Source organism: Vipera berus, assembly GCF_964194415.1.
Source record: "Vipera berus genome assembly, chromosome: 16".
Lineage (NCBI taxonomy): Eukaryota > Metazoa > Chordata > Lepidosauria > Squamata > Viperidae > Vipera > Vipera berus.
The window spans coordinates 8,608,240-8,631,708 of NC_138219.1; the positions used below are offsets into that span (position 1 = coordinate 8,608,240).

Genomic DNA, 23,469 nt, shown 5'->3' on the forward strand with positions numbered 1-23,469 from the left:
CATTATATATATATGTATCTGTCTATCTATCTATCTATCTATCTATCTATCTATCTGTCTATCTTCTACATCTATCAATCATCTATCTATCATCTATATATATATATATATATATAATCTACATCTATCTATCATCTATATCAATCATTATATCTATCTATCTATCTATCTATCTATCTATCTATCTATCTATCTATCTATCATCTATCTTCAGCAACTTTGGAAAGGAGTGTGTGTGTTGCAGAATGAATAAATTCATTGCGTTGATAACCTTGTTTTCCCCCGCAAAACAGCCAAGTTGCTTTCAAACAAAATCAATTGGTGGGTGGGGAGAAGAGGAAGGAATTGACGTTGTTCCTTCCCCCCCTCAAAAAAATTTAGAAACCCCCCCCCAGCCTTGGCACCTGGGAAACCAGGGTTAGCTTTCGGCTAGCGCTTGCAATGTCTCTCCCTGGGTTTGTTGAGAGCAGAAAATGTGCCTTTAATCCGTGCCCGAGATTGCAGAGGGGAGGAATCGGACTTACGTTAGGGTGCAAAATCACACAATCCAGAGGGTTGGGGTGTGGTTTTTTGGTTTTTGGAGGGGGGGAGGAGGATATTATCTGGGGGCTAACCTTTGCCCACCTAATGACCCCCTTATTTCTGCCAGGGGTGGGGAGGAGGGACTTTCTGGGCAGGCAAGGGTTAAGCTGCCTGGCTGGTGAGATAGCAGCTAACCCTTTTTGCTCACTCCATGGGAAGGAAAAGAGTCAAACAAGCTGAAGGCTTCACTCATTCCTGCCCTGTCTGAGCTTCGGGAAGGAAGGAGAAGGCGGGTGCTGGACAACTGGCTGGGCTGGGGACCCCAGGGGACGCCTGGCACGACTGCCGCCGGATTGCTGGGCGGCTGCCGAAGCAATTGGGGGGGATCCCTGGCTGTGCTGGAGAGGCAGATCCAGAAGAGAGTGAGTGGGGGGCTGTCCCCCGCCCAATGCAGGGGAGCGGGCAAGTTTGGGCAGCACCTCTGGATGAGCACCAGGTGGCCGGCTTGTCTCTGGACCCACCGGCTGCATGCCAGCGTTCAGCTGGGGCCATTGAGAGAGGAAATTGGGGTGGGGGAAGGTGAGGAATCAGAGTTGGGGGGTCTCCCTGGACCCCCCCCCTGCCCCCTTTGGAGCCAGAACTAGGAATCAGAGTCAGAGAAAGTTGGGGAACCTTTGGAAGGAGTTTTGGGGATGAGGGCCGCTGGGTGGCAGAGGGGCACCGTGGCCCTCCAGGCCCACCGGCTGTGCCCCATGGAGGTTGTGGTGCTGGCGTGGGCACTGTCTCAGTCGGGCCAGGCAGCCAGTGCCAACCTGACCCTGGCCGTGGTCCTGCCCCGGCACAACACCACGTACCCGTGGGCCTGGCCACGGGTGGGTCCGGCCGTGGAGTTGGCCATCCAGAAGCTCAACGCCCAACCTGACCTCCTGCCGGAGCACCAGGTGCAGATGGTCTTCGGCAGCAGCGAGAACGGTCAAGGGGTCTGCTCGGACATCATGGCCCCGCTCGCCGCCGTGGACCTCAAGCTGGCCCACAGCCCCCACGCCTTCGTGGGGCCGGGCTGCGTCTATTCCACAGCGCCCGTGGCCCGCTACACCAGGCACTGGAACCTGCCCCTGGTGACGGCGGCGGCCGAGGCCATCGGCTTCGACAACAAGGAGGACGAGTTCGCCCTGGTGACCCGCACGGGGCCCAGCCACAGCAAGCTGGGCGACTTTGGGGTCAGCCTGAGCCAGCATTTCAACTGGACCAGCCGGGCCATGTTGCTCTACTGGGATAACAACCTGGATGACCGGCCGTGTTTCTTCGCCGCTGAGGGTCTCTACATGCAGCTGCCCTCCTTGCAGAACATAACCATCGAAGACGTGCCCTTCATGTCCACCAATTACACGGACCTGATCCACCACATGAAGGAGAAAGCGCGGAGTAAGTTGGATCCACCACCCTGGTCCCTGGTCTTGGGCATCTCCCCCTGCCCGACTTTCGGGGTGTTTCTTCGAGACTCGAGGTTTTTAAGAAGGGATTGGACGGGCGTTGGTCGGAAATGGGAGAGGGGTTTCCTGCCTGAGCAGGGGGTTGGACTAGAAGACCTCTAAGGTCCCTTCCAACTCTGTTATTTTGTTATTCTGCTTTTTTTCTTCCTTGCTTCCTTCCTTCCTTCCTTCCTTCCTTCCTTCCTTCCTTCCTTCCTTCCTTCCTTCCTTCCTTCCTTCCTTCCTGCCTTCCTACCTTATTTCCATCCTTTTTCTTCCTTCCCTTCTTCCTTCTTTCTTTCTTTCTTTCTTTCTTTCTTTCTTTCTTTCTTTCTTTCTTTCTTTCCTTCCTGATTCACTTAACCACCATATAATTCTCGTAACAACTGCCGTGATTTGCTTACCAACCGTGGCAAAAAGGTCGCAAGGTTAGGAGTGACTTGCTTAGCAACGGCAATTCTGTGAGACTCTCTTCACAACCCCCCCTTGCTTAGCAATGGACATTCTAGTCCTCATTGTGGTCGTAATTCAAGGACTGCCTGTGTTAGGGAGGATTGGGCTAAAACCGTGGCGGGCCAGCTAAAATTTCAGGAGCATGTACCCCCTTCCTCTGGAAACTTATTCTCTTTAGCCTGGTGTGAGTTGTGTTGTTGTCTGTGGGGTTGTTATGTCGTGCTCCAGCCTCTTTCTCAGGAATGTTCCCAAGCACTCAAAACCCCCCCTCCTCAAAAGGGACTTGCGAAACCCGTAAATTTAAGTCGAATATCCTACAGAGCTCCGTAAATTTGCTGAGTTTTTACTTTTTTTTTTTTTTTGCAAAATATATATCGCAATTCCGATATCCTCCCCCTACCTCCCAGCCTGAAACAGCTGGAGGATGATCCTCCTGGCACGGAAAGTCAGGAAATAAATATAAATCAATTTATTAGCCCAGCCAGCCCCTGACAGAATGGGACCCAACTCCCAAATTGAGGAATCCTGGCCCTCTTTGCTCCGTTGCATGATTTTGTGTGTGTGTGAGTGTGTGTGTGTGTGTGTGTGTGCACGCAGGCATGTCCGTGTGCGTAGTAAAGGTCTCCTGCCATTCCCCCACTCCTGCCCGTCGCCTTCGGCTGTTTCCTGCTGATTTTAAAAGCTTGGCCGATAACAGATTTGTTTGCTAACGGGACCTTTAGGAAGGGAGGGTTCTCCAAGGTCATCTGTCCCACCCCCTGCTCTATTCAAGGCAAGAAGTCCTGGCTAAGCCTCGGCTTCCTGATTTCCGAGGATGGATGTTGCACGGCTGGTGCGAAACATAATCCAGATCGCACAGCAGCTGACTTCTCTTGTAATATCCAGCCAAAATCATATATAATGTGTCTGCGTATATGTGTGTGTGTGTGTGTGTGTGGCTGTGTTTGTGTATGTGTGTATGTGTGTATGTGTGTGTATATATGTATATGTGTGTGTGTGTACACACACACACACAAACACACACACAGTAATGTTCCCTTCTTGAGGACAGAGTACTTATTGTGCCGTTTTTGCCTAATGGTAGGATGTGGAGGCTTGCACCTTCCTGGAAACAGTCTTAATCAATTGTTCCTCGTACAATTTAACTTGCTGGCAAGTTATCCGTGGTTTATTTGTTGTGGGGAGATTTATAGACCGCCCCAATTTGCGATGATTCGGGTCAGCTGACAGCGGCTCTAATTTGGAAAAACCGGTGGGGGGGAAAAATCAGCAAAAGCTAAAATACCACATCAAAGGCCCCCCCTCAGTCAAACCAATAGCCCCAAACCTGCGGGTATTGTAACTTCAAGCAGTCCTTAATAGCATTAAAACAGTGAGATGGGTAAAATGGGAACTGATGCACAAATATCCCTGATTCAAGAAGACTGCTGGACTGCTGTCTCTCAGAAATGGTGTAGAGTTCCCCTGCCTGGGCGGGTGGGTTGGGCTAGATGACCTCCAAGGGTCCCTTCCGTCTCTGTTTTCTGTTTTTCGATATGATCTCCTCTGACTGAAACTGCTCGCTGAGTTAACGTGGAATAAGGAAGCGAGTTCGTTGTTCAGGGTCAGAGATTCCTCTTGGCCCAACGAAGGCTCCAACAGGGGGTTGGGCTAGATGACCTCCCAGGTCCCTTCCCACTTTTGCCGTTCTATGTTCTAGCGGTGGGATCCTCTCGCTGGTTTGAGATTTGGGGGTTAAATCATGAGGCAGGGAAGATTGGATCGGTGGCGAGACCGCTTTTTACGAAGGCTAAGATTTCACCGCAAATTTCGAACTTTGGGGGCGTGCCAGGAACGGTGCAAAAAAAAATATGCTGCTTTTTAAAAATTATTTATTAAAAGAGTGGCTGAAGCCGTGCCAAGCTTTGAAATGGGCAGCCCGGCTTGGGAACAGCCTGAGCCCCGCAACCCAGGTTTGGGAGAAGGACTGAAAATTGCTTTTCGCCTATCTTGCAAGTCCGCAAAACAGGAAAAAGCTGGCCTGGGGAGGGTGGGTGGGTGGGTGGGCGTCTGCTGGGACCCTGCCCGGGGGCAGAACGTGGCCCTTGACCTTGGTTGCTGCTGGTGGCGCTCCGGCAGGAAAATAACAGGATGTCACTCGGCCGGAGGCCCAGCGCGAGCGGCTGCGAAGAACGAAAGTCTAGCCTTGCCTCTCTTTGCCCGGCTGTGCAATGGGTGTAAAAGGGGTGCCCACCTGGCCTGGCGCCTTTCCCCCTCTTTATGCGAATGGCGGTAGAGTCGGCAGGGGTTGGGAGCAGTCCCGGGCTTGCAAGGACGCCTGAAGCCACGATGGTGCCCAATGTTGGTTAGTTGGTTAAGTCTGGGCCGCCAAATCCAAATGCATTGAATGGCTCCTGTTTGGTTTTTTTTTCTTTCTGCTGTGGAAGTTGAAAGGAGGTTCTGGATTCGAGGCAGAGAGGAGCAGAGATCTTTGATTCCTTGGGGGGATCTTGTGGCAGGGGGTTGCAGAGAAAAGTTCTCGCTTTGTGCAAAGAAGCTTGGAGCTGTAAGGCTGCCTCTGAGGAAGGGCAAATGTCTCGTTTTACAAGGGGAAAAATTGAATTTAATTTCATTTTGGGTTAGGCTTTCTTTGACCTGCAGGAACAGGGACCGCTTGTGAAAGCAAAACCCGGCTCGTTCAAGTGTCCTTCTTGGCACCGGCTGCCTTTTTCCTCCTCCGCCCCAGCCGCATTTTTTTCTCCTGGCTGCCCAGGGTTTTGCCAAGTGGGGGGGGGGTCTGACTCTGCCCGGGCGAGGAGGGGGGCAGGTTGCTAGGTTTTTATCATGCCCGGCTGCTGGGCTGGCCGGCCCTCCCAAGGGGGGAGGCAGGCGTGAACCGCTTCCTTGCAAAGAATCAGCCGGAGGGATTTGTCCAGGCTGGCAAGCCCAAGGGAAGAAGGGAAGGAAGGAAGAGGGAGGGAGGGAGGGAGGGAGGGAGGGAGGGAGGAAGGAAGGAAGGAAGGAAGGAAGGAAGGAAGGAAGGAAGATGACAGAAGGAAGATGATGGAAGGAAGGAAGGAAGGAAGAAAAGATGATAGAGAGAAGGAAGGAAGGAAGGAAGGAAGGAAGGAAGGAAGGAAGGAAGGAAGGAAGGAAGGAAAGAAAGATGATAGAGAGAAGAAGGAAGGAAGGAAGGAAAGAAAGAAAAGTCCACCCCTTTGAAAGTCCCTCAAGGTGGAGAAACACCCTCCAGAAAGTGTCCACTTGCCATTATTTTTACACACACACACACACACACACACACACACACACACACACACACACACACACACACACACACAAACGGCTTTCCCTACCCAGATTTAACATTTTAAATTTAGAATTTTTAAATTTCTCAAGAGGGGGGGGGTCCAACACCGGCTCAGAAACCAGCTTCCCCCCCCACACACACTTTTTTTTTGCGGCAGACAGAGAGGCAGAGAGGCCCGAAAGTGGATCGGATCCCAACTTCCCAACTCTTTAACGATGTATCAGGAGGGCTGGGGATGATGGGCTTTGTTGGAAAGCGTGCTTGGAAATGAATCACGGATTTTAAAGAAACACCCCCACCACCAGCCCTGGCCCGTGGGCTCTTCCACCCCTTGGGCCAATTTGTGAGCCGTTGTGCTGCTTCCTCTCCAGTTGTGTACGTCTGCTGTGCCCCCGACATCTTCCGCGCACTGATGCTCCAGGCGCACCGCGAAGGGCTCACCACCGGCGATTACGCCTTCTTCTACATCGACCTCTTTGGCACCAGCCTCCGCAGCTCCACCTTCCCGGACCGGACGCGCCCTTGGCGACGCGGGGACGGGGACGATGGGGCGGCCCGGGAGGCTTATAAGGTGAGTCAGGGGCGCCAAGCTTTGTGGTCTCATCCTGGGTGAAAAAGGCATGTCTGAACGCCTTTGGAGAGGAACCACCTTGTCCTGCTTTAATCTCAGTCATAGGTTTGGTGCCAAGAATTCAGTTTTTATATAAAGATAGAGATGGATGGATGGATGGATGGATAGATAGATAGATAGATAGATAGATAGATAGATAGATAGATAGATATAGACAGATAGACAGAGATATATAGAGGAGGGAGGGAGGGAGGGAGGGATAGATAGATGATAGATAGATGATCAATTGATAGATGTAGATGATGGACATAGATATAGATGATAGATAGATATAGATGATAGACAGATAGATAGATACAAAGAGAGAGAGAGAGACAAACAGATATATAGAGCCGGGAAGGAGAGATAGATAGATAGATAGATAGATAGATAGATAGATAGATAGATAGATAGATAGATAGATAGATAATCAATTGATAGATGTAGATGATAGACATAAATATAGATGATAGATATAGATGATAGACAGACAGACAGATAGATAGACAGACAGACAGACAGATAGATAGATACAAAGAGAGAGAGAGAGAGAGAGAAACAGACAGATAGACAGATATATAGAGGCGGGAAGGAGAGATAGATGATTGACAGACAGACAGACAGACAGAGATTGTTTTGTCTATATATCAAATACAAAGAGACGTAGAAATGGGAAATTAGGGAAGGAAAAAGAGAGGGGGAAAGGAAACGTCAGGGAGAAGGGAATCCCGACTCTTCTTAGCACAGTATAGGATAGAAACGCTCCAGCCTTGAATTCAGATTCTCACTTTTTGGGGGGGGGGCTGAGCAGGCCGTGGACGAGGGGTTGGAGAGTGACCGGAAGGGGCTTGCCTCCCGCCATCTGGCCCTGCTTTTCTCTCGTCCAGCCTTGCCTGAAAGAGAGGAAGGAAGTCAGATAAATGGCCCGGATTCTGAAGCCGACAAGTTGCCGCTATTAATAATCCCCGAGAACTGAAAGTTGCTTTTTTAAACTTAAAAGGGGGATTATTGGGGGGTAAAAGGAGGCAGATTTAGAAGATTTAAAAAGGGACCAGACTGTTTCTAGAGAAAGGCTGATCCGTGGCTGTGTTTCTCCGTTCTTCGTTCAGTAGAACCTCCAGACTCAGTGGCAGTATATCAGGCTAAGTTGCGAGCAATTAACGAAGGCCCAGCAAAGAGGCATTTATGGGGGGAGGGGGGAAAAATCAAAGAAAATGAGACCAGTTGGCAACCCCACCAGGGACAAATTCTTAAATTTGGATTATTTTCTCGCTAACCGAAGAGTTTCCTTCTTGGTCGCTAAAGGAACCGGGACCACCTGCAAGGGGAGGTTTCTGGCCCAAACAGGAGGTTGGATCAGATGATCTCTTTAAGTTTCCCTACTTTCTACAATTCTACGGATGATCTGCTCTGCTAAACAGCTCGGTGGAGCCTCCATGGGTCAGGGAAGCCTATCTGACCCTTTGGAATGGGGGAGGGAAACTTTAGCGGGGGGAAAAAGTCGCTGAGTGACATAAATCAAAGTCGGGCACTTGTCCCGAAGGTTTGGGGAGGGGGAGGGGTCAAAAAACTCTCAGCGGCTCGGCTGTTGGGCAAAGGAGGATGGGAGTTGTAGTCCATCTCCTGGAAGTGTCTTGAAACAGGCTGGTGGGCTCGAGTTAATGATGCTAGATAATCTCCCCCCCCCTGAATATTGGGGTTAAGTCATTTTGTCCTGCCTCCCTCTTGACCCCACCCCCACCCCCCCAGGCTGTCATGCTGATCACTTACGCCGAACCCCAAAATCCGGAATACCGCCTGTTTCTCCAGCACATCAAGCGCACCTCCCAGGAGCAGTTTAACTTCACCCTGGAAGACGGGCTGGTAAGGAGGAGACTTGGAAGGGACCTTAGAGGTCTTTTAGTCCAGCCCCCTGCTATAGGAGCAGGGGGGGAAACCCCGCCACATTTTGTTCATATTTGGGGCTGAAAAAGTGGCAATCCTCGCACTCAGAACCCAACGCCAGGCTTGATTTCCAGCCTGGTTCCTACCTGGTCTGAACCTCCAGGCCGGCTTAGCCACCCTGGGTGGGAGAAACGATGCTGGCTTGTTGATCCTGGCTTCCCTTTTGCTCTGCCACGTATCCGACGTGGAAAGGACACCACCCAGCGAGTCATCTCTTTTGAGCTGAGTGCAAAGAAGGAATCCAGCAAGGTTCGTAAGCGGGCAAGGTGTGCGTTGTGACCTCCTTGCGCAACTGCGGGCGCTCCATCGCTGGAGGTTTTGAAGCGGAGACTAGACAGTCCCGTGTCTGAAATGGGGGCTGGACTAGAAGACCTCCGACGTCTATTCTATTCTATTCTATTCTATTCTATTCTATTCTATTCTATTCTATTCTATTCTATTCTATTCTATTCTATTCTATTCTATTCTATTCTAAAATTCCAAATGTTCTAAACTGGAGAGCAGCAATTGAGCTGCCGTTGCGAAGCCCCTGGCGCGCCTCGTGAGTGGATTTGGGGCATCCGGGTCTTGGAATCGAATCCCTTGGGGCCACCCCCACCTGGCTCTCGATGCCGTGGGCCCGATCCCCCCCCTTCTCAGCCTTCCTTGCCCACCCCCTGCATCCCCACCTTCTCTAAATTCTCCAGGAAAATTTCATCGCAGGGGCTTTTCACGACGGGGTGATGCTCTACGCCCAGGCGGTAAACGAGACGTTGGCCCAGGGCGGTTCTCTTGCCAACAGCACGGCCATCACGCTCCAGATGCGTAACCGGACGTTCTACGGTCAGTTTCCTTGCAGGCTCTGGATATATTGGGAGGAGGGGGATTTTACATGAGGAGGGGGCCGTTCGTGGGGATATGGACCCTTCAGAGGGACCCAGATTGGGTCTCCATCCATAAAACTAGTGGGGGAAAAATATTTTGGGGTAATGCCAATCGGCTTTTCCAGGTCTATAATTGAGGGATCGACATATCCCTGCATTTTGGTGTGTGTGTGTGTGTGTGGCGGACGTCTCCAATGGCAGACTGGCTTTGAATCCGTCATAAGGGATCTTAAGAGGTCATCTAGTCTCGCCCTCTGCTGATGGGGCCAAGTCCTAGAGCATTTTTGACCTCTTGATATTCTTCAATCTATCAGTATTGACTGCCTAAAATTGGAGATGTTTAAAAATGTTTATTGGAGGCCCCAGACCTTCCTGGGGTCTCCTTGTTAGGTGGAAAAGTCTTAACAATTTCAAGGTTTGGGGTTATTTTATTTTATTTTTTGTTATTTTTTTTTTTAAAAAAAACCTTGTGCCCTGCAGGAATCACGGGGCCCCTGCGGATTGATCAGAATGGGGACCGGGAAATGGATCACACGCTCTGGGACCTGGATCCAGTCAGCGGAGAGTTTGAGGTTAGTAGAATGGCAGGGGGGGGAATTGACGCTAAGGTAGCCTGCCTCTGTACATGGAGGCTTTGCTCAGCTGTTGCACGAATTGTCTCTCCGATTGGCTCCTCCGTCCACGTGATCCCTTTTAAATTGTCCTGGTGGCACTGAGTTCCAAAGATGAACTCGCTGTTTGGTTAAGGCGGTGTTTCTCATCCTTGGTAACTTTAAGATGGGTGGACTTCAACTCCCAGAATTCCCCAGTCAGATGGTTGGCTGGGGAATTCTGGGAGTTGAAGTCCACCCATCTTAAAGTTGCCAAGGTTGAGAATCACCGAGTTAAAGCTGGCATTACCCAGCCTCAAATCAAAGAAAATTCGTCTTTTTCCCCCCTGGCTTTTCTCTCTCCGCAGATCGTGGCCAATCACAACGGGACCACCAAGAAGATCGAAATGGTCCCGGGAAAAAGGATCCACTGGCCGGGCGACGCCATCCCGAGAGATGTCCCCTTTTGCGGTTTTGAGAATAACAACCCGCTTTGTCAGAAAGGTGCAGCTTTGGGGCGATGTGGAAAGAAACCGCATGACACGGGTTTGATCTGAAGCCACTAGAATATGGAACTCCCTGCCACTTGACTGATATGCCCCAGGGGAGGAGAGGGCCAAGAGATATCAAATATAGATGTATTTATTCAGGGATTTAAACCACCTTGACTGAGCCGGCTTGGAAGAATTGGGCTTTGTTTTTCATTGGTTTAAATTTGGATAATGGAAGCCACCAAACTGGGACCCGTTTCATAAGACTCTCCGTCCTCTCTTTTTATTTATTTTTTATTTATTTTTTCCCCTTCTCCCACCCAGCCTCGTTTTCCTTGCTGGAGATCTTGTCGCTTGTGATGACTTTGCTTCTGTTCGGCATCATCGTCACGGCCTTCTTTGCGTACCGGTGAGTGGGCAGGATTGATCCCGCCCAATGGAAAACCGAGTTTTCTGCTTCAGGTCTGGGATCCATTTGATTTTCAGGCAGGATATTCATGACTGGTTGATCCTGGGCGGACCTTTCTCGGTTCGCCCAAAGGTTTGTTTATGCAAAGCTCATTTTGAGCGATGCATTTTAAAGCAAAGTCAATTCTGAGCGATGCAGTTTAAAGCAAAGCTAATTCCGAGCTGCTAATTAACTGGAAGATTTTATGAGATGGGGTGGGTCGTGGTGGGAGAAATTGTGAGACTCTGGACCTTTTAACCATCTGAACTGTTGTGGTGGGAATGATCTATTTGCAAAATAAAAAAAGGAAGAAAATTGAGGGATGGGGTAACCATACTTTTCTGGCTTGGTGTGTTTTCCCCCGTGGTTAGGAAAATGAAGCTGGAGAAGGAGCTGGCTTCCGAATTTTGGCGTGTCAGCTGGGAGGACGTGCAGTCGAGCAACCTAGAGAAAAATCTACGCAGCACAGGGAGCAAAGTCACACTCTCGCTGGTGCGTACCCCACCTTTGTCGGTCTCCCAGATCGGACTGCCTCTTCTTTGTGCATTTCATTTTTTTAAAGTACTTTTGGACTCTGTGCTGGGTCCTCTCCCTTCTTGCATAGCCCTTTATACACATCCCCTTGGTGCAATGCATACACCACCCCTTCGAGGTAGGCCTGTAGGACCCTTGTGGGTTGCAAAACAGGTTTGGGATGTTGCCGAAGCCCACAGACCCAAACCCAAACATCCCAAGGCTGGGATCACTTCTCAAGAGCTCAGAAAGAAATAAAACCTTGATCACTTTGGAGGGGGGGGAGTTCTCCTGCAAAAAGGGGGTATCCTCACCTGTTTCCCACCTCTTTGTTTGGTTTTTTTTTTAGAGAGGCTCAAATTACGGATCTTTGCTGACCACGGAAGGACAATTCCAGGTTTATGCCAAGACAGCTTATTATAAAGTAAGCTTCGTCTCCGATCCGTTGTGGTCGGGAAAGGGGAAGGCCCTGGAATTGAGGGCAGGGGTCTTTGGGCCAGGCCATCCCAACGTTGGGGGTCTTTGGGGGGGGTCTCTTCTTTTCCCCAACACTGGGTTACCATCCTCTTTTTTCCCAGGGGAACCTGGTGGCTGTGAAGCACATGAACAGGAAGCGCATCGACCTGACGCGGGATGTTTTGTTTGAGCTGAAACACGTAATTAGATTTTACTCCTCCTTTTTGCTCTGTCTGTCTGTCTATCTATCATCTATCTATCTATCTATCTATCTATCTATCTATCTATCTATCTATCTATCTATCTCTGTCTATCTATCATCTCTTTCTTATCTATCTTATCTATCAATCTGTATCTATCATGTATCTATTTCTCTTATCTCTCTATCTTCTATCATCTCTCTCTATCTCTCTCTACCTTTCTTTTCTCCCTTCCCTTCCCTTCCCTTTCTTTTTATTTTTCCTCGTTCCTTCCCTTCTTCCCATTCTCTTTCCTTCTCCCCTCCTTCTTCCTCTTCCCTCTTTCTTTCTTTCTTTCTTTCTTTCTTTCTTTCTTTCTTTCTTTCTTTCTTTCCCTTCCTTTCTTTCTTTCTTCCTTCCTTCCTTCCTTCCTTCCTTCCTTCCTTCCTTCCTTCCTTCCTTTCTTTCTTTCTTTCTTTCTTTCTTTTTCTTTCTTTCCCTTCCTTCCTTCCTTCCTTCCTTCCTTTCTTTCTTTCTTTCTTTCTTTTTCTTTCTTTCCCTTCCTTCCTTCCTTCCTTCCTTCCTTCCTTCCTTCCTTCCTTCCTTTCTTTCTTTCTTTTTCTTTCTTTCTTTCTTTCTTTCTTTCTTTCTTTCTTTCTTTCTTTCTTTCTTTCTTTCCCTCCTCCCCTTCCCAAGGATCATACAAGAGGTGGATGAGCAGCCTCAACCGGCTCATTAGCAAGAAGGAGAGAGCAAGGAGGGTGTGGGTGTCGGTGGGCCGAGGAGGAGGCTGGCACCGGGATGTTCCCCCTGCACCAGGGCGCCTGACTAATTAGCGAGGAAGCAGGAGGCCGATAGCCATCTGCTCCCCGCTTAATGAGCCACAGGGTGTCTCTGCTGGGAAAGGCAAGGAGCTTAGCCAGCCCTCCGCAAGGAAGGAGATAAGCTAGGATGAGACCTTGGCTGGGCAGTGGGCAGACACAATGGCTGGGGATTAGCAGCCCGGCGGAAGGGGAAATGGAGTCATGCACTGGCTGTCTTGGGGGTGACCCAGGGCCCACCGGTGACGTGCCGGTGACGGAGTCCAGCCCTTCCCCATGTCAGACGGGTCAGACGGGTGGCCATCGAGAGGACGGGTGCCAAGGCCGTCACCTGGCCGGCCTCCAGAGTTTTTCTGCCCATTGGTGGCGAAGATGCACGGGACGTGATCCCCCGGTTCCCGCAATCCTACCGCAAAACCAGCTCCAGAGCCAGCACCAGCGTTTTCAGGCCGTGAACAAGCCAGCTTTCTCTCTTCATGAAGCCTCTTCGGCTTGAGCTGAGCGCCAAGGGGGATGGCTCCGATTTCCTCCAGGCGACCTGCAAAGCTGGGTTTGCAAACTGGGTTTCCTCCTGGCGACACACAAGGTTAAACGTTGAGAACTGGGTTTTCTCCAGGCGATGTGCAAAGCTGGGTTTCTCCTCCGGGAGAGAAACCAAGCTGGGTTTGAGAAGTAGATTTCCACCAGCGGATGTGCAAAACTGGGTTTCGCCCAGGTGAGATGCAAACTCAAATTTTCTACTGGGCCCACAATACCCCAGAGTGGGATTTGCAAGCCCGACGGTGTGTGTGTGTGTGTGTGTGTGTGTGTGTGTGTGTACACCAGTGAGACTAAGGAAGGCTTTTTCTCCCCTCTTCCCTCCCCCTCCTTTTTTCCTCTCCAGATGAGAGACGTCCAGAATAAGCACTTGACCCGTTTCATCGGCGCCTGCACTGACCCCCCAAATATCTGCATTCTGACGGAGTATTGTATCCGTGGAAGCCTGCAGGTACCCAGCAGTGGGCAAAAACGGGAGAGAGAGAGAGAGAGTTACACACACAGAGAGAGAGACAGAAATGGCGAAAGAGAACAGGAAAAAGGCTGGGGTGGGGGGTGGGGGGGCGTGTGCGTTGGAGAAGGGCTGGAGGCCAAATCTTCTGGCATTTTTTCTTTTTCTTCCTCCCTGTCCGCCCTTTTTAAAAATTATTTTCATTCCAGGAAGAGGTAGACGAAGGGTCAAGAGGCGTTAATAAAACCCTAGACACTAGCAGTTTTTGGAAGGGCTGTTTATCTCCAGCTTAAAAGAAGCACAGAGCTGGGAGGGACCTTGGAGGTCATCTAGTCCAACCCCCTGCTCAGGCAGGAGACCCCCGCTACCATTTCAGACACGTGGTTGTCCGGTCTCTTCTTGAAAACCTCCAGTGATGGAGCACCCACCACTTCTGGTGGCAGGCTGTTCCACTGGTTCACTGTTCTCACCAGGGCTTTTTTTGTAAAAGAAAAAGGTGCTGGAACGCCGTTCTGAGCGTTCTATGAGAGAAAAAGCCCTGGTTCCATCCAAAAAAGGTGCCGGAACGCCGTTCTGAGAGTTCTATGAGAAAAAAAAAGCCCTGGTTCTCACGGTTAGGAATTTTGTCCCTTCATTCCAGGTTGCTCCTCTCCTTGATTGGTTTCCATCCTTCGCTTCTTCACCTGCCTTCAGGCGCTTTGGGAGGACAGGTGCCCCCACTTTTCTTCGGGGCAGCCCCTCAAATATTGGAAGACCGCCGTCACGTTCCCCCCCCCTCCCCACTAGTCCTTCTTTTCATCAAACCGGACATACCCAGTTCCAGCAACCTTTTTTTCGTACGTTTCAGCCTCCAGACAAACCATCTTTGTTTCTTGATTAGCAAAGTTGGTCTATGGTTCCTATGCCGAGGATGTAGTAGGGCAGCGTACCTCCTCTGGTCCGCTTGGGCAGGGGGCCAAGGAGAGGGAGGGCGGACGGACTGACGGACAGAGGGAGGGGTGGGCAGGCAAGCATTTTTAATTAAAAGAGGACCCGGAGAAACTGCCTGGAGCGGGCAGCTAATTCCAGAGAGGTGATTGATGGCATGGGGGATGAGTCTGTTTGTGTGTCAAAGAACAGCGATTTTTTACATGCCAAGGTTTCCAGATGGTTGCTGCAGATAAATTTTTGCAAAAGAAAGGCGGAGAAGAAGAAAAAAAAGGAGGAAAAAAAAAAGGAAAAAGTGATAAAGGAGGCAACTCCCCGGGAGGGTAAAGAATGGATGGGAGAGCAGAGAAAAAGAGAATATTGCAAAAGATACGAGCAAAGTCCTTATTTTCCCCACCCCAGAGCGTTGCTGTAACTTCAAAGTGGTCATTAAAGAACAGTCGCAAGCCGAGGACTGCCTTGTAGTGGGGGGAAAGGAAGGAGAGAACCGCTTTGGAATGACTTGTAAGCCCATGTTCCTCTCCCCGTCCGTTTAGGATATCCTGGAGAATGACAGCATCACCTTGGATTGGATGTTCCGCTATTCGCTCACCAACGACATCATCAAGGTAGCCACGTTTCCGATTTTTAGACTTTTTTAGGTTTAGATGGAAAGTCTGGCAATGTGTCCAGCTCTTTTTCCTCTCCTCTGATGTCCAGCTCAAGTCCAGAAACACACACACATGCACACACACACACACACACACACACACACAAAGACAAGAATCGTATTTTCAGTGCCGGATAATAATTTTGTCAGAACTCGGGTCTGTAAAGTGGACGGAGATTGGGAATAAGGTGTGGAGAGGGAACCGAAGGGGCTTTGTTTGGTGGGGGTCTTGGGTCAAAAAAGTTAAAATGGCAGCCAGGAAGGATGTGGGGGGGGGCCTCCGAAGCTGCAAAAAAGACAGAGAGAGAGAGAGAGAGAGTGAAAGCAGATCGTGGACTCGGTCGGAGAATAAAGCTCGCTTTAAAGGAGAATATTTGTCACTCAGGGTGGAAATGACTGGTCCTTGGTGCTCTCTGAGCTGCGTGGTTTCCTTGCAGACATTTCATGACCCAACTAGGTAACAGCATCAGTGTTAGAAGGGAGGGGGGGTTGCGTGGAAGGAGGAGGAGGAGGAGGAGGAAGAGAAAGAGAAAGAGAAGTGTTGGGGTCCTTGGTGCTCTCTGAGCTTACTTACTTGCAGACGTTTCAGGACCCAACTAGATAATCTGATCAGTGCTAGAAGAACAATTGCACCAAACCCCACTAGCACTGATGAGGTTACCTAGTTGGGTCATGAAACGTCTTCAGGCAAGCTCTGCAGAGAGCAACACGGACCCCTCCAACCTTGCTTTGCCATCAAGAACACAACTGCAGTGTGTGTGTGTGTGTGGGGGGGGAATTGACTAGGATTCGTGGTTGACCTGGAGATTTGGCCCAGGATCATGGAGCGGGGAGTTCCCCTGATCTCTCCTCTCCTCTCCTCTCTTGCACCTGCCCGTCTCCTCTCGGCTTCAAGGGGATGCTTTTCCTGCACCACAGTGTGATTGCCTATCACGGCAACCTGAAATCGTCCAACTGTGTGGTGGACAGCCGTTTCGTGCTGAAGATCACCGATTATGGGCTGGAGAGTTTCCGCCAGGCGCCCGAGAACGACGACTTGCACGCCTTCTTTGCCAGTGAGTTGTCCTCTCGGAGAGCGCAGAGGGGGAAACGAGACTTGCCAAAGGCCGAAATTTTGTCCCCGTGTACAACAGCTGTACGCGGAAAGCCGGCCGTAAGTTGCTTTCTGTTGTGACTCCAACAGTCGCTAAGCGAGCGCTCGTACAGCGAGGACTACCTTCTCCTGGCCTGCTGGATCCAACTGGCTTTAGCCCCATCTGACTCCAGTTCCCTGTTGTTGTTGTTTTTTAGAGAAACTCTGGACGGCTCCTGAGCTCCTGCGTTTGGGCACCGCTGCCTATCCCGGTACTCAGAAAGGAGACGTCTACAGTTTTGGCATCATTTTGCAAGAAGTCGCCCTGCGCAACAGCGTCTTCTACGTGGAAGGGGTGGATCTGAGTCCTAAAGGTGAAAAGGGAAAGGAAAAAAAAATTCCAATTTCCTTGGAGGAAATTTTATGATTTTGATCTCATTAACGTAATCTGTCCTTGTTTCTCATGGGGAAATCTAAAATCTGTCCACGTAATCTGTCCTCATTTCTCGCGGGAAGTAACATCTGCTTTGGAACTCCTGGGAGTGTGCGAAACCTGTGCAATTTTTTAAAAGTTTGAGTGAAGTCCCTACATCTTTTTTTTTACTCCCAGGCATCGCCTAATCTCCCTCACCTCTCCCCACATTTTTTTGGCCTCTTTCCAGAGATTATTGAGCGCGTCACGAACGGGGAACAGCCCCCCTTTCGCCCTTCGACGAATCTGCCCTCCAATCTGGAGGAGGTGGTCCATCTCATGCAGAGATGCTGGGCTGAGGACCCCCAGGAGCGCCCGGATTTTCAACACATCAAAGGCATGCTGCGGAGGTTCAACAGGTAGAGCGTGGGGGGGCGAGGCAAGGATAGGATGGGGTGGGGTGGATTCCCCGGCAGGCTTTGAGGATCATGAGGGGATTTGAGGAGATCTGCTGAAAAGATGAGGCGAGAGGTGGAGTTGGCCCAACTTCCAGACCTGGCACACAGACAGGACTAGAAACCTGGCTTGTCTCTGGCCGGGAAGCAGATGTGACGGCTTTGGCCTCTGAATTTTGATGGCAGGGAAAACAGCTGTAACCTTTTGGATACACTGCTGTCACGGATGGAGCAGTATGCCAACAACTTGGAGGAGCTGGTGGAGGAACGGACACAGGCCTACCTGGAGGAGAAGCGCAAAGCTGAAGCCCTGTTATACCAGATTTTACCCCAGTAAGTCCACTTCTCCCCCGCGATCTTAGCTGGTGCCGCATAATAGAGCCTTGCTGGACAGGAACAGTCTATCTTTGCATTCCAGAGGTTGGGGCTATAGCCCCAGGGCTTTGATTCCCACTTCTTAGAGACATCTCCGACCAATACCTTGACCCATTTTCAGCTCGATGTGGGTGGGATGAGACTTCTTTGAGCAGGGTGAGAGTTAAAAGGGAAGAGGAACTTTACTTTTCGGGCTGCCAGCTTGGACTCGCCCAAGAAAGAGACTTATTTATGTATTGATTGGTTTATGAAATGGAGATGCCGGCCATCTCGCGAGGGAGGGATCCTCTCTCTCCGCGCTTTCTTTATTTCGCATGCCCAACTGTGGAAAAACCACCACCTTCGGAATGGGAATGGGAGGAATAAGGAGGCCCAGCAATGCCAAGATGGGGAGACAGGGCGGTTTGGAAGGGGGGGGCACCATCCGGTCCACACACACACACACCCCTCAAAAAAAAAAACTACACAAAAAAACAAAACCCTGTCCTCAGAGGCCAGACCTCGGTCAGCCCCAGCCAAGGCAGGACGTTGCGCCCATCTGCTTTCATACTGGCCCCTGCCCGAATTGATTCGTGGCCGTGACGCCGTGTCCTTCCTGTCCAGCTCGGTGGCCGAGCAGCTGAAACGGGGGGAGACGGTCCAGGCGGAGGCTTTTGACAGCGTCACCATCTACTTCAGCGATATTGTGGGGTTCACCGCCTTGTCGGCAGAGAGCACCCCCATGCAGGTAAGTGGGGGGGGTGTGGCGGTTGGACGGAGGGCTTAGAGGAGCTGGTGAAGTCTCCGTCCGGCCTCAAGCGGGCTGGAAATGATCCCGCAAATCTTGGCCACCTCTGGTTTCCTCCTTTGGGATGGCAGCAGTGTGGCCCCATTGAACAGACCCTCGCCCTTGTTTCTCCCCCCTTTTTTATTTTCCCAGGTGGTGGCCTTGCTGAATGACTTATACACCTGCTTTGATGCCATCATTGATAACTTTGATGTCTACAAGGTGAGGAGGGGTCTTGCTACCCTTTTCTCTCCACCCCATCTCTCTCCTTATCTACCTGTCTGTCTGTCTGTCTATCATCTATCTATCTATCTATCTATCTATCTATCTATCTACCTACCTACCTACCTACCTACCTACCTATCTATCTATCTATCTATCTATCTATCTATCTATCTATCTATCTATCTATCATCTCTATCATCTTTCCATCATTTCCTTTCTCCCTCTCACTCTTATCTCCTTCCTTCCCTCCTTCCATCTCTATTCTCTCTCTCTCTTTCTCTCTCTCTCTCTCTCTCTCTCTCTCCATTTATCCATCTATCTATCTATCATCTCAATCATCATCATCCATCTATCTATCCATCCAGTCTGTCTGTCTGTCTGTCTTTCGGCCAAACTTCATCGTATCTACCAGTTGATGTAATCACCAATAAATAAATAAATAAATAACACACACACACACACACACACACACACGTATATGTATATGTAAACGTATATGTATATGTATATGTATATGCAGGGCTTTTTTCCTCATAGAACGCTCAGAACGGAGTTCCAGCACCTTTTTTGGATAGAACCTTGTAGCGTAGGCAAGGCGGGTTGTATGACATGTGTGAGTTCCGGCACCTTTTTCTTTTACAAAAAAAGCACTGTATATATGTATATGTATACACACACACACACACACACACACACACACACACATTCATTTTAGTCATGTAGTATGGACTTTACCTCCCAGAATCCTGCAGCCAACACGTATGGACTTCAGCTCCACAACTCTGGAATTCTGGGAGTTGAAGTCCACACACCTTAAAGCCACCAAGGTTGAGCACCCCGTTGCGCTTTTCCTTGTCCAGGTGGAGACCATTGGGGACGCCTACATGGTGGTGTCTGGTTTACCGGTTCGCAATGGCCGGCTGCACGCCCGTGAGATTTCCCGCATGTCCCTGGCGCTTCTGGAAGCAGTTCGCAACTTCAAAATTCACCATCGGCCTGAACAGCAACTCAAGCTGAGGATTGGGATCCATAGTGGTGAGGAGCTGTTTGTGTATATTCATCACAAACACAGGGGTTAGTGTGCAAGAGGCCAGAAGTTAGATTGTGCAATTATGGTGCTTCAGAAGTCAGTAGATCTGATGTACGCAGTAAAGACGTTCACCCAGTTTCTTGCAGGGTCTAAATGTTGATGAGCTTTGACAGACCATGAAGGTTGACCATGAAATGACTCTTAAACCATGATCTGCATGCTGTGATTTCTCCTGCATTGACAAAGGAGGCCTTGGGGTTGTGACTTTGAATGGTAGTTCTCCAACAGATGTTCTAGGATTCTACAGGAAGGGAGGAGAAAATGGAGAAATAGCCACAAATCAGGGTTTGGTGGCACCCCGGAGATCTAAATCATGGTCTAGAATCAGCACTTCAATTCTCACAAGTTCTCATTCCGTTCATCTCTCAAACTGACCTTCAGAAGCCAGGCTAGGAGGGGGGGGAAATGCACCATAATTCCTGGCTCGATCTGAATATTGTGGTTTCAAGACTGGTCCTTATAGTTGGGCCAAAGAATGGTGGTTAGAAATGTCCGCCATCTGTCATATTTTCTTCCTCAAGGTCCAGTCTGCGCAGGAGTTGTAGGCTTGAAGATGCCTCGTTACTGTCTCTTTGGAGACACGGTCAACACAGCTTCGCGCATGGAATCCAACGGTGAAGGTGAAGAAGGGGGGGGAGGAGGAAGAAGAAGGTGGGGGTTGGAAGGGAATAGATCATGGGTCTTCAAACTTGGCCCTTTTATGACTTGTGGACTTCAACTCCCAGAATTCCTCAGCCAGGCAGTTGAAGTCCACAAGTCATGAAAGGGCCAAGTTTGAAGACCCTTGGAATAGATGTTTGGAGTGTCCCACGCTAGCTGGAAGCTTGTAGGTAGCTAAGGAGATGGTGGAATAACTGACCTACTGTAGGTAAAGACTTTGAGGCTACTTGGTTGAGCCTGTTAAAGCAAGGTAGAAGCAAGGTGGAGTGAGAACATCTTGAGAAGAACCAATGAAGGCCATCTCCTTCACTGTTGCATCCAGTGGTCCTTCAGGAGTCCTTCTTGCCGGGATGGTCTACTAGTCTCCATCTCTGCTTCCTTTCTCCAGTTCAATCCTTCTAATCCAGATGTTCTGTCCAGCTGTTCTAATGTACCTCTCTGGTCGTTACAGCGTTGAAGATCCATTTGTCAGCGGCCACCAAAGCCATCCTGGAAGAGTTTGGATGCTTCGAACTGGACCTCCGAGGAGACATAGAGATGAAGGTGAGGAGGACGTGTGCTGGGTTGAAGGTTTTCGCTGCCTCTGGGCCCTGCATTTTTCGTGGTTTATTCAATCACTGGCTGGCCGATGGCTCTGGAGGGACCTTCTGTGTGGACTCTGACAGACCTTCTTTCCTCCATCTCTTCCCTACTCACAGGGCAAGGGGAAACTCCGGACGTACTGGTTGATGGGCGAACGGGTCAGCAGCACCCGAGGGTGAGGAGAAGATGGAGAAGACGCTCATCCTGCTTCCTGCAAGGAGATCCACCTTCTTAGCGCCCGGACTGGAGAACTTATTGGCTTGGAGTTGAGGGCACCACGGATTGACCTCAGAGGACTATCCTTGCCCCCCTGCCCAATTTCCCTTTTGCTTCTGCATCACCCTGCAAATCTGGTCCCCAGGTCCAAAGGTTGAGTATGCTGCAGGAGATCAGGAGATGATCAGGAAGAGGCCTTCTTCTCTACCTGCACGATGGGAAGTTCTGGAGAACTTGGCTTGAGGTCCCTCTTTTAAAGGGACCACCCCCTCATTTTTTTCTGGGAACGTTGGATGTTTGGAACTTCTGTGGTTGAGTCAACGTCACAATTAAGGCAGGCCCGGACCCTACACAACTCTTGTGACAGTCGATCCATATGCACACACCCCTGTGAGTTCCTGGGCGCTGCAGATTTTGCAATAAATGGAATGTATAGGTCGACTCCCTCGGCTATTTTTGGTTGATGTAACACCCAGAGACTCTTTTTTTTCTTCATCTTAAGCTTTGGGAGCCCCCTCCTCATTTAACTTTTGTGTCTGTGTGGTACTCTGTACGTGCTCTAAAGTCCCAGTTGCAGCTTTGCGAAACCAAACGTCGAATCGGAGGAGCTAAAACGGCACCCGGTAGATTTCAAGAAAGGTGTGTGTGTGTGTGTGTGTGTGTGTGTGTGTGTGTGTGTGTGTGTAAATGTATGTATACAGGCAGCCCTTGACTTAACAAGAGTCTATTTAGTGACTGTTCAAAGTTACATCGGCCCTGAAAAAAGTGACTGATGATCGTTTTTCACACTTAAGGACCCTTGCGGCGTCTCCAAATTCACACCCTCGGCAACCGACTTGTATTTATGACGGTCGCAGCGTCCCCGGGGCTCACGTTTAACGACCGTGTGACTAACTTAACAACCGCCTCAGCAACTGTGGGGAGAAAGGTCGTAAAACGGGGCAAAAACTCACTTTGCAGACGTCTCATTTAGCAACAAAAATTTGGAGCTCAATTGCGGTCATAAGTCAAGGACTACCTGTTTTCCAATTTTCACAGCTCTGCGCGTCCATCTTGCTGCCCGTCCTTCCTTTCCTCCCGTTTCACGGGGTTCCTTTCTGGGATTCAAAAACATTGAGACTCACCTATCCACTGGATTTAAACCTGGGTTAATTATTTCTCTTCTTCAAACCAACATGTCACACTTCTGGAAGGGCGGTCCCCAACCTAACCACCTCACCTTTTAGTTTGTGCTTCGAGCACAAAAGTGTGCAAATCACGTTTAGGTTAGCAACTCGAATGCAGCTTGAAAAGGGAGAAAATGGTGTTTGCTTTTTCAAAACACGTTTCCAACAGTCCTGCTTTTTTTTTTTTAAAAAAAAAGGATGCTGTTACGCATCCCAGGAAAAAGGATAATTAAATGACCGTGTTTTTTTTTTCCATTTCCTCTGGGTTTGTTCACAATTGCATTACTTAGCCTCTCCGAGAAGATTTATTTCCCTCGTGTGTGGAAAACGTCTTCAGTATTTTTGAACGTCTACAAATCATGCTTCTGAAAAAACAAAAAGAAAAAAGCTGGGATGGATATTTGTGGGCTGGTCTGAGGTTTCATTTTTAAGCATCAAAGGTTAATAATTGCCTTTTAACATTGTCTCTGAAGGCAAAGCCATCGTAATTTCATTAGCCTTCAAACTGCCACAAGCACACTATGGTTTAACTGGAATTAGAACGGCTTTAGTAGTAGGCGCTCTGGAAATATTTTGAAATTATTGGTTTTTAAGAAACTAGCTCTAATATATTTTTTCGCCCAAACAGCCTGTTTTGATTCCTTTCTCTGTCGGAATAATTCCTTTCAAGTTTCCCTTCCCCCCCCCCCTTCAAGCATTTCCCTAAAATGCTTGTTTCTTTGAAACATAAATCTTTCGAAAAATGATGTTCAAGGCTATCAGAGATAAAACAGACAGCAGGGGTGGGTGGGGAGATAGATTCAAAGGGAACAAAATAGTGATATAATATGGATAGTCATCAACTCAGCAACCACAATTCCAGCCCAAACTTTCTGTGGCTAAGCGAGATAGTTAAATGACTTTTGCCCCATTTTACGACCATTCTTGCCACAGCTGTTAAGTGAATCACTGCAGCTGTTAAGTTAGTGACATGGTTGTTAACTGAATCAGGCCTCCCCATGGACCCTGCTTGCCAGGTTGCGAAAAGGGATCACGTGACACACACACACACACCCCGGACGCTGCGACCGTCATAAATATGAGTCAGTTGCCAAGCATCTGATTTTGATTACATGATATATACACACACACATTCCTGCATAGAGCCTTGGTGGAGCAGTGGGCTAATGCCTCCTTAAGTAACACCAGCTGCCTGCAATTAGTGCAGGTTCGAGTCCCACCAGGCTCAAGGTTGA

The 23,469-nt window shown here is 49.5% G+C and overlaps 1 protein-coding gene across 1 annotated transcript; it reads left to right on the forward strand.

Annotated features, from left to right (window-relative positions):
* Positions 1-1,274: 1,274 nt before the first annotated feature.
* On the forward strand, positions 1,275-21,536 carry NPR1 (natriuretic peptide receptor 1; the record flags this gene model as incomplete). The annotated part of the gene is made up of 22 exons (XM_081340269.1): positions 1,275-1,947; positions 6,108-6,307; positions 8,096-8,209; positions 8,977-9,112; positions 9,634-9,725; positions 10,112-10,247; positions 10,559-10,643; positions 11,054-11,174; positions 11,545-11,619; positions 11,774-11,851; positions 13,535-13,639; positions 15,103-15,174; positions 16,111-16,270; positions 16,506-16,661; positions 16,950-17,118; positions 17,341-17,487; positions 18,133-18,256; positions 18,449-18,517; positions 19,381-19,555; positions 20,132-20,230; positions 20,722-20,813; positions 20,969-21,536. 22 exons carry the CDS (start codon positions 1,275-1,277, stop codon positions 21,029-21,031), a joined length of 3,141 nt encoding a protein of 1,046 aa, XP_081196395.1. The 3' UTR covers positions 21,032-21,536.
* Between the last annotated feature and the right edge of the window lie 1,933 nt (positions 21,537-23,469).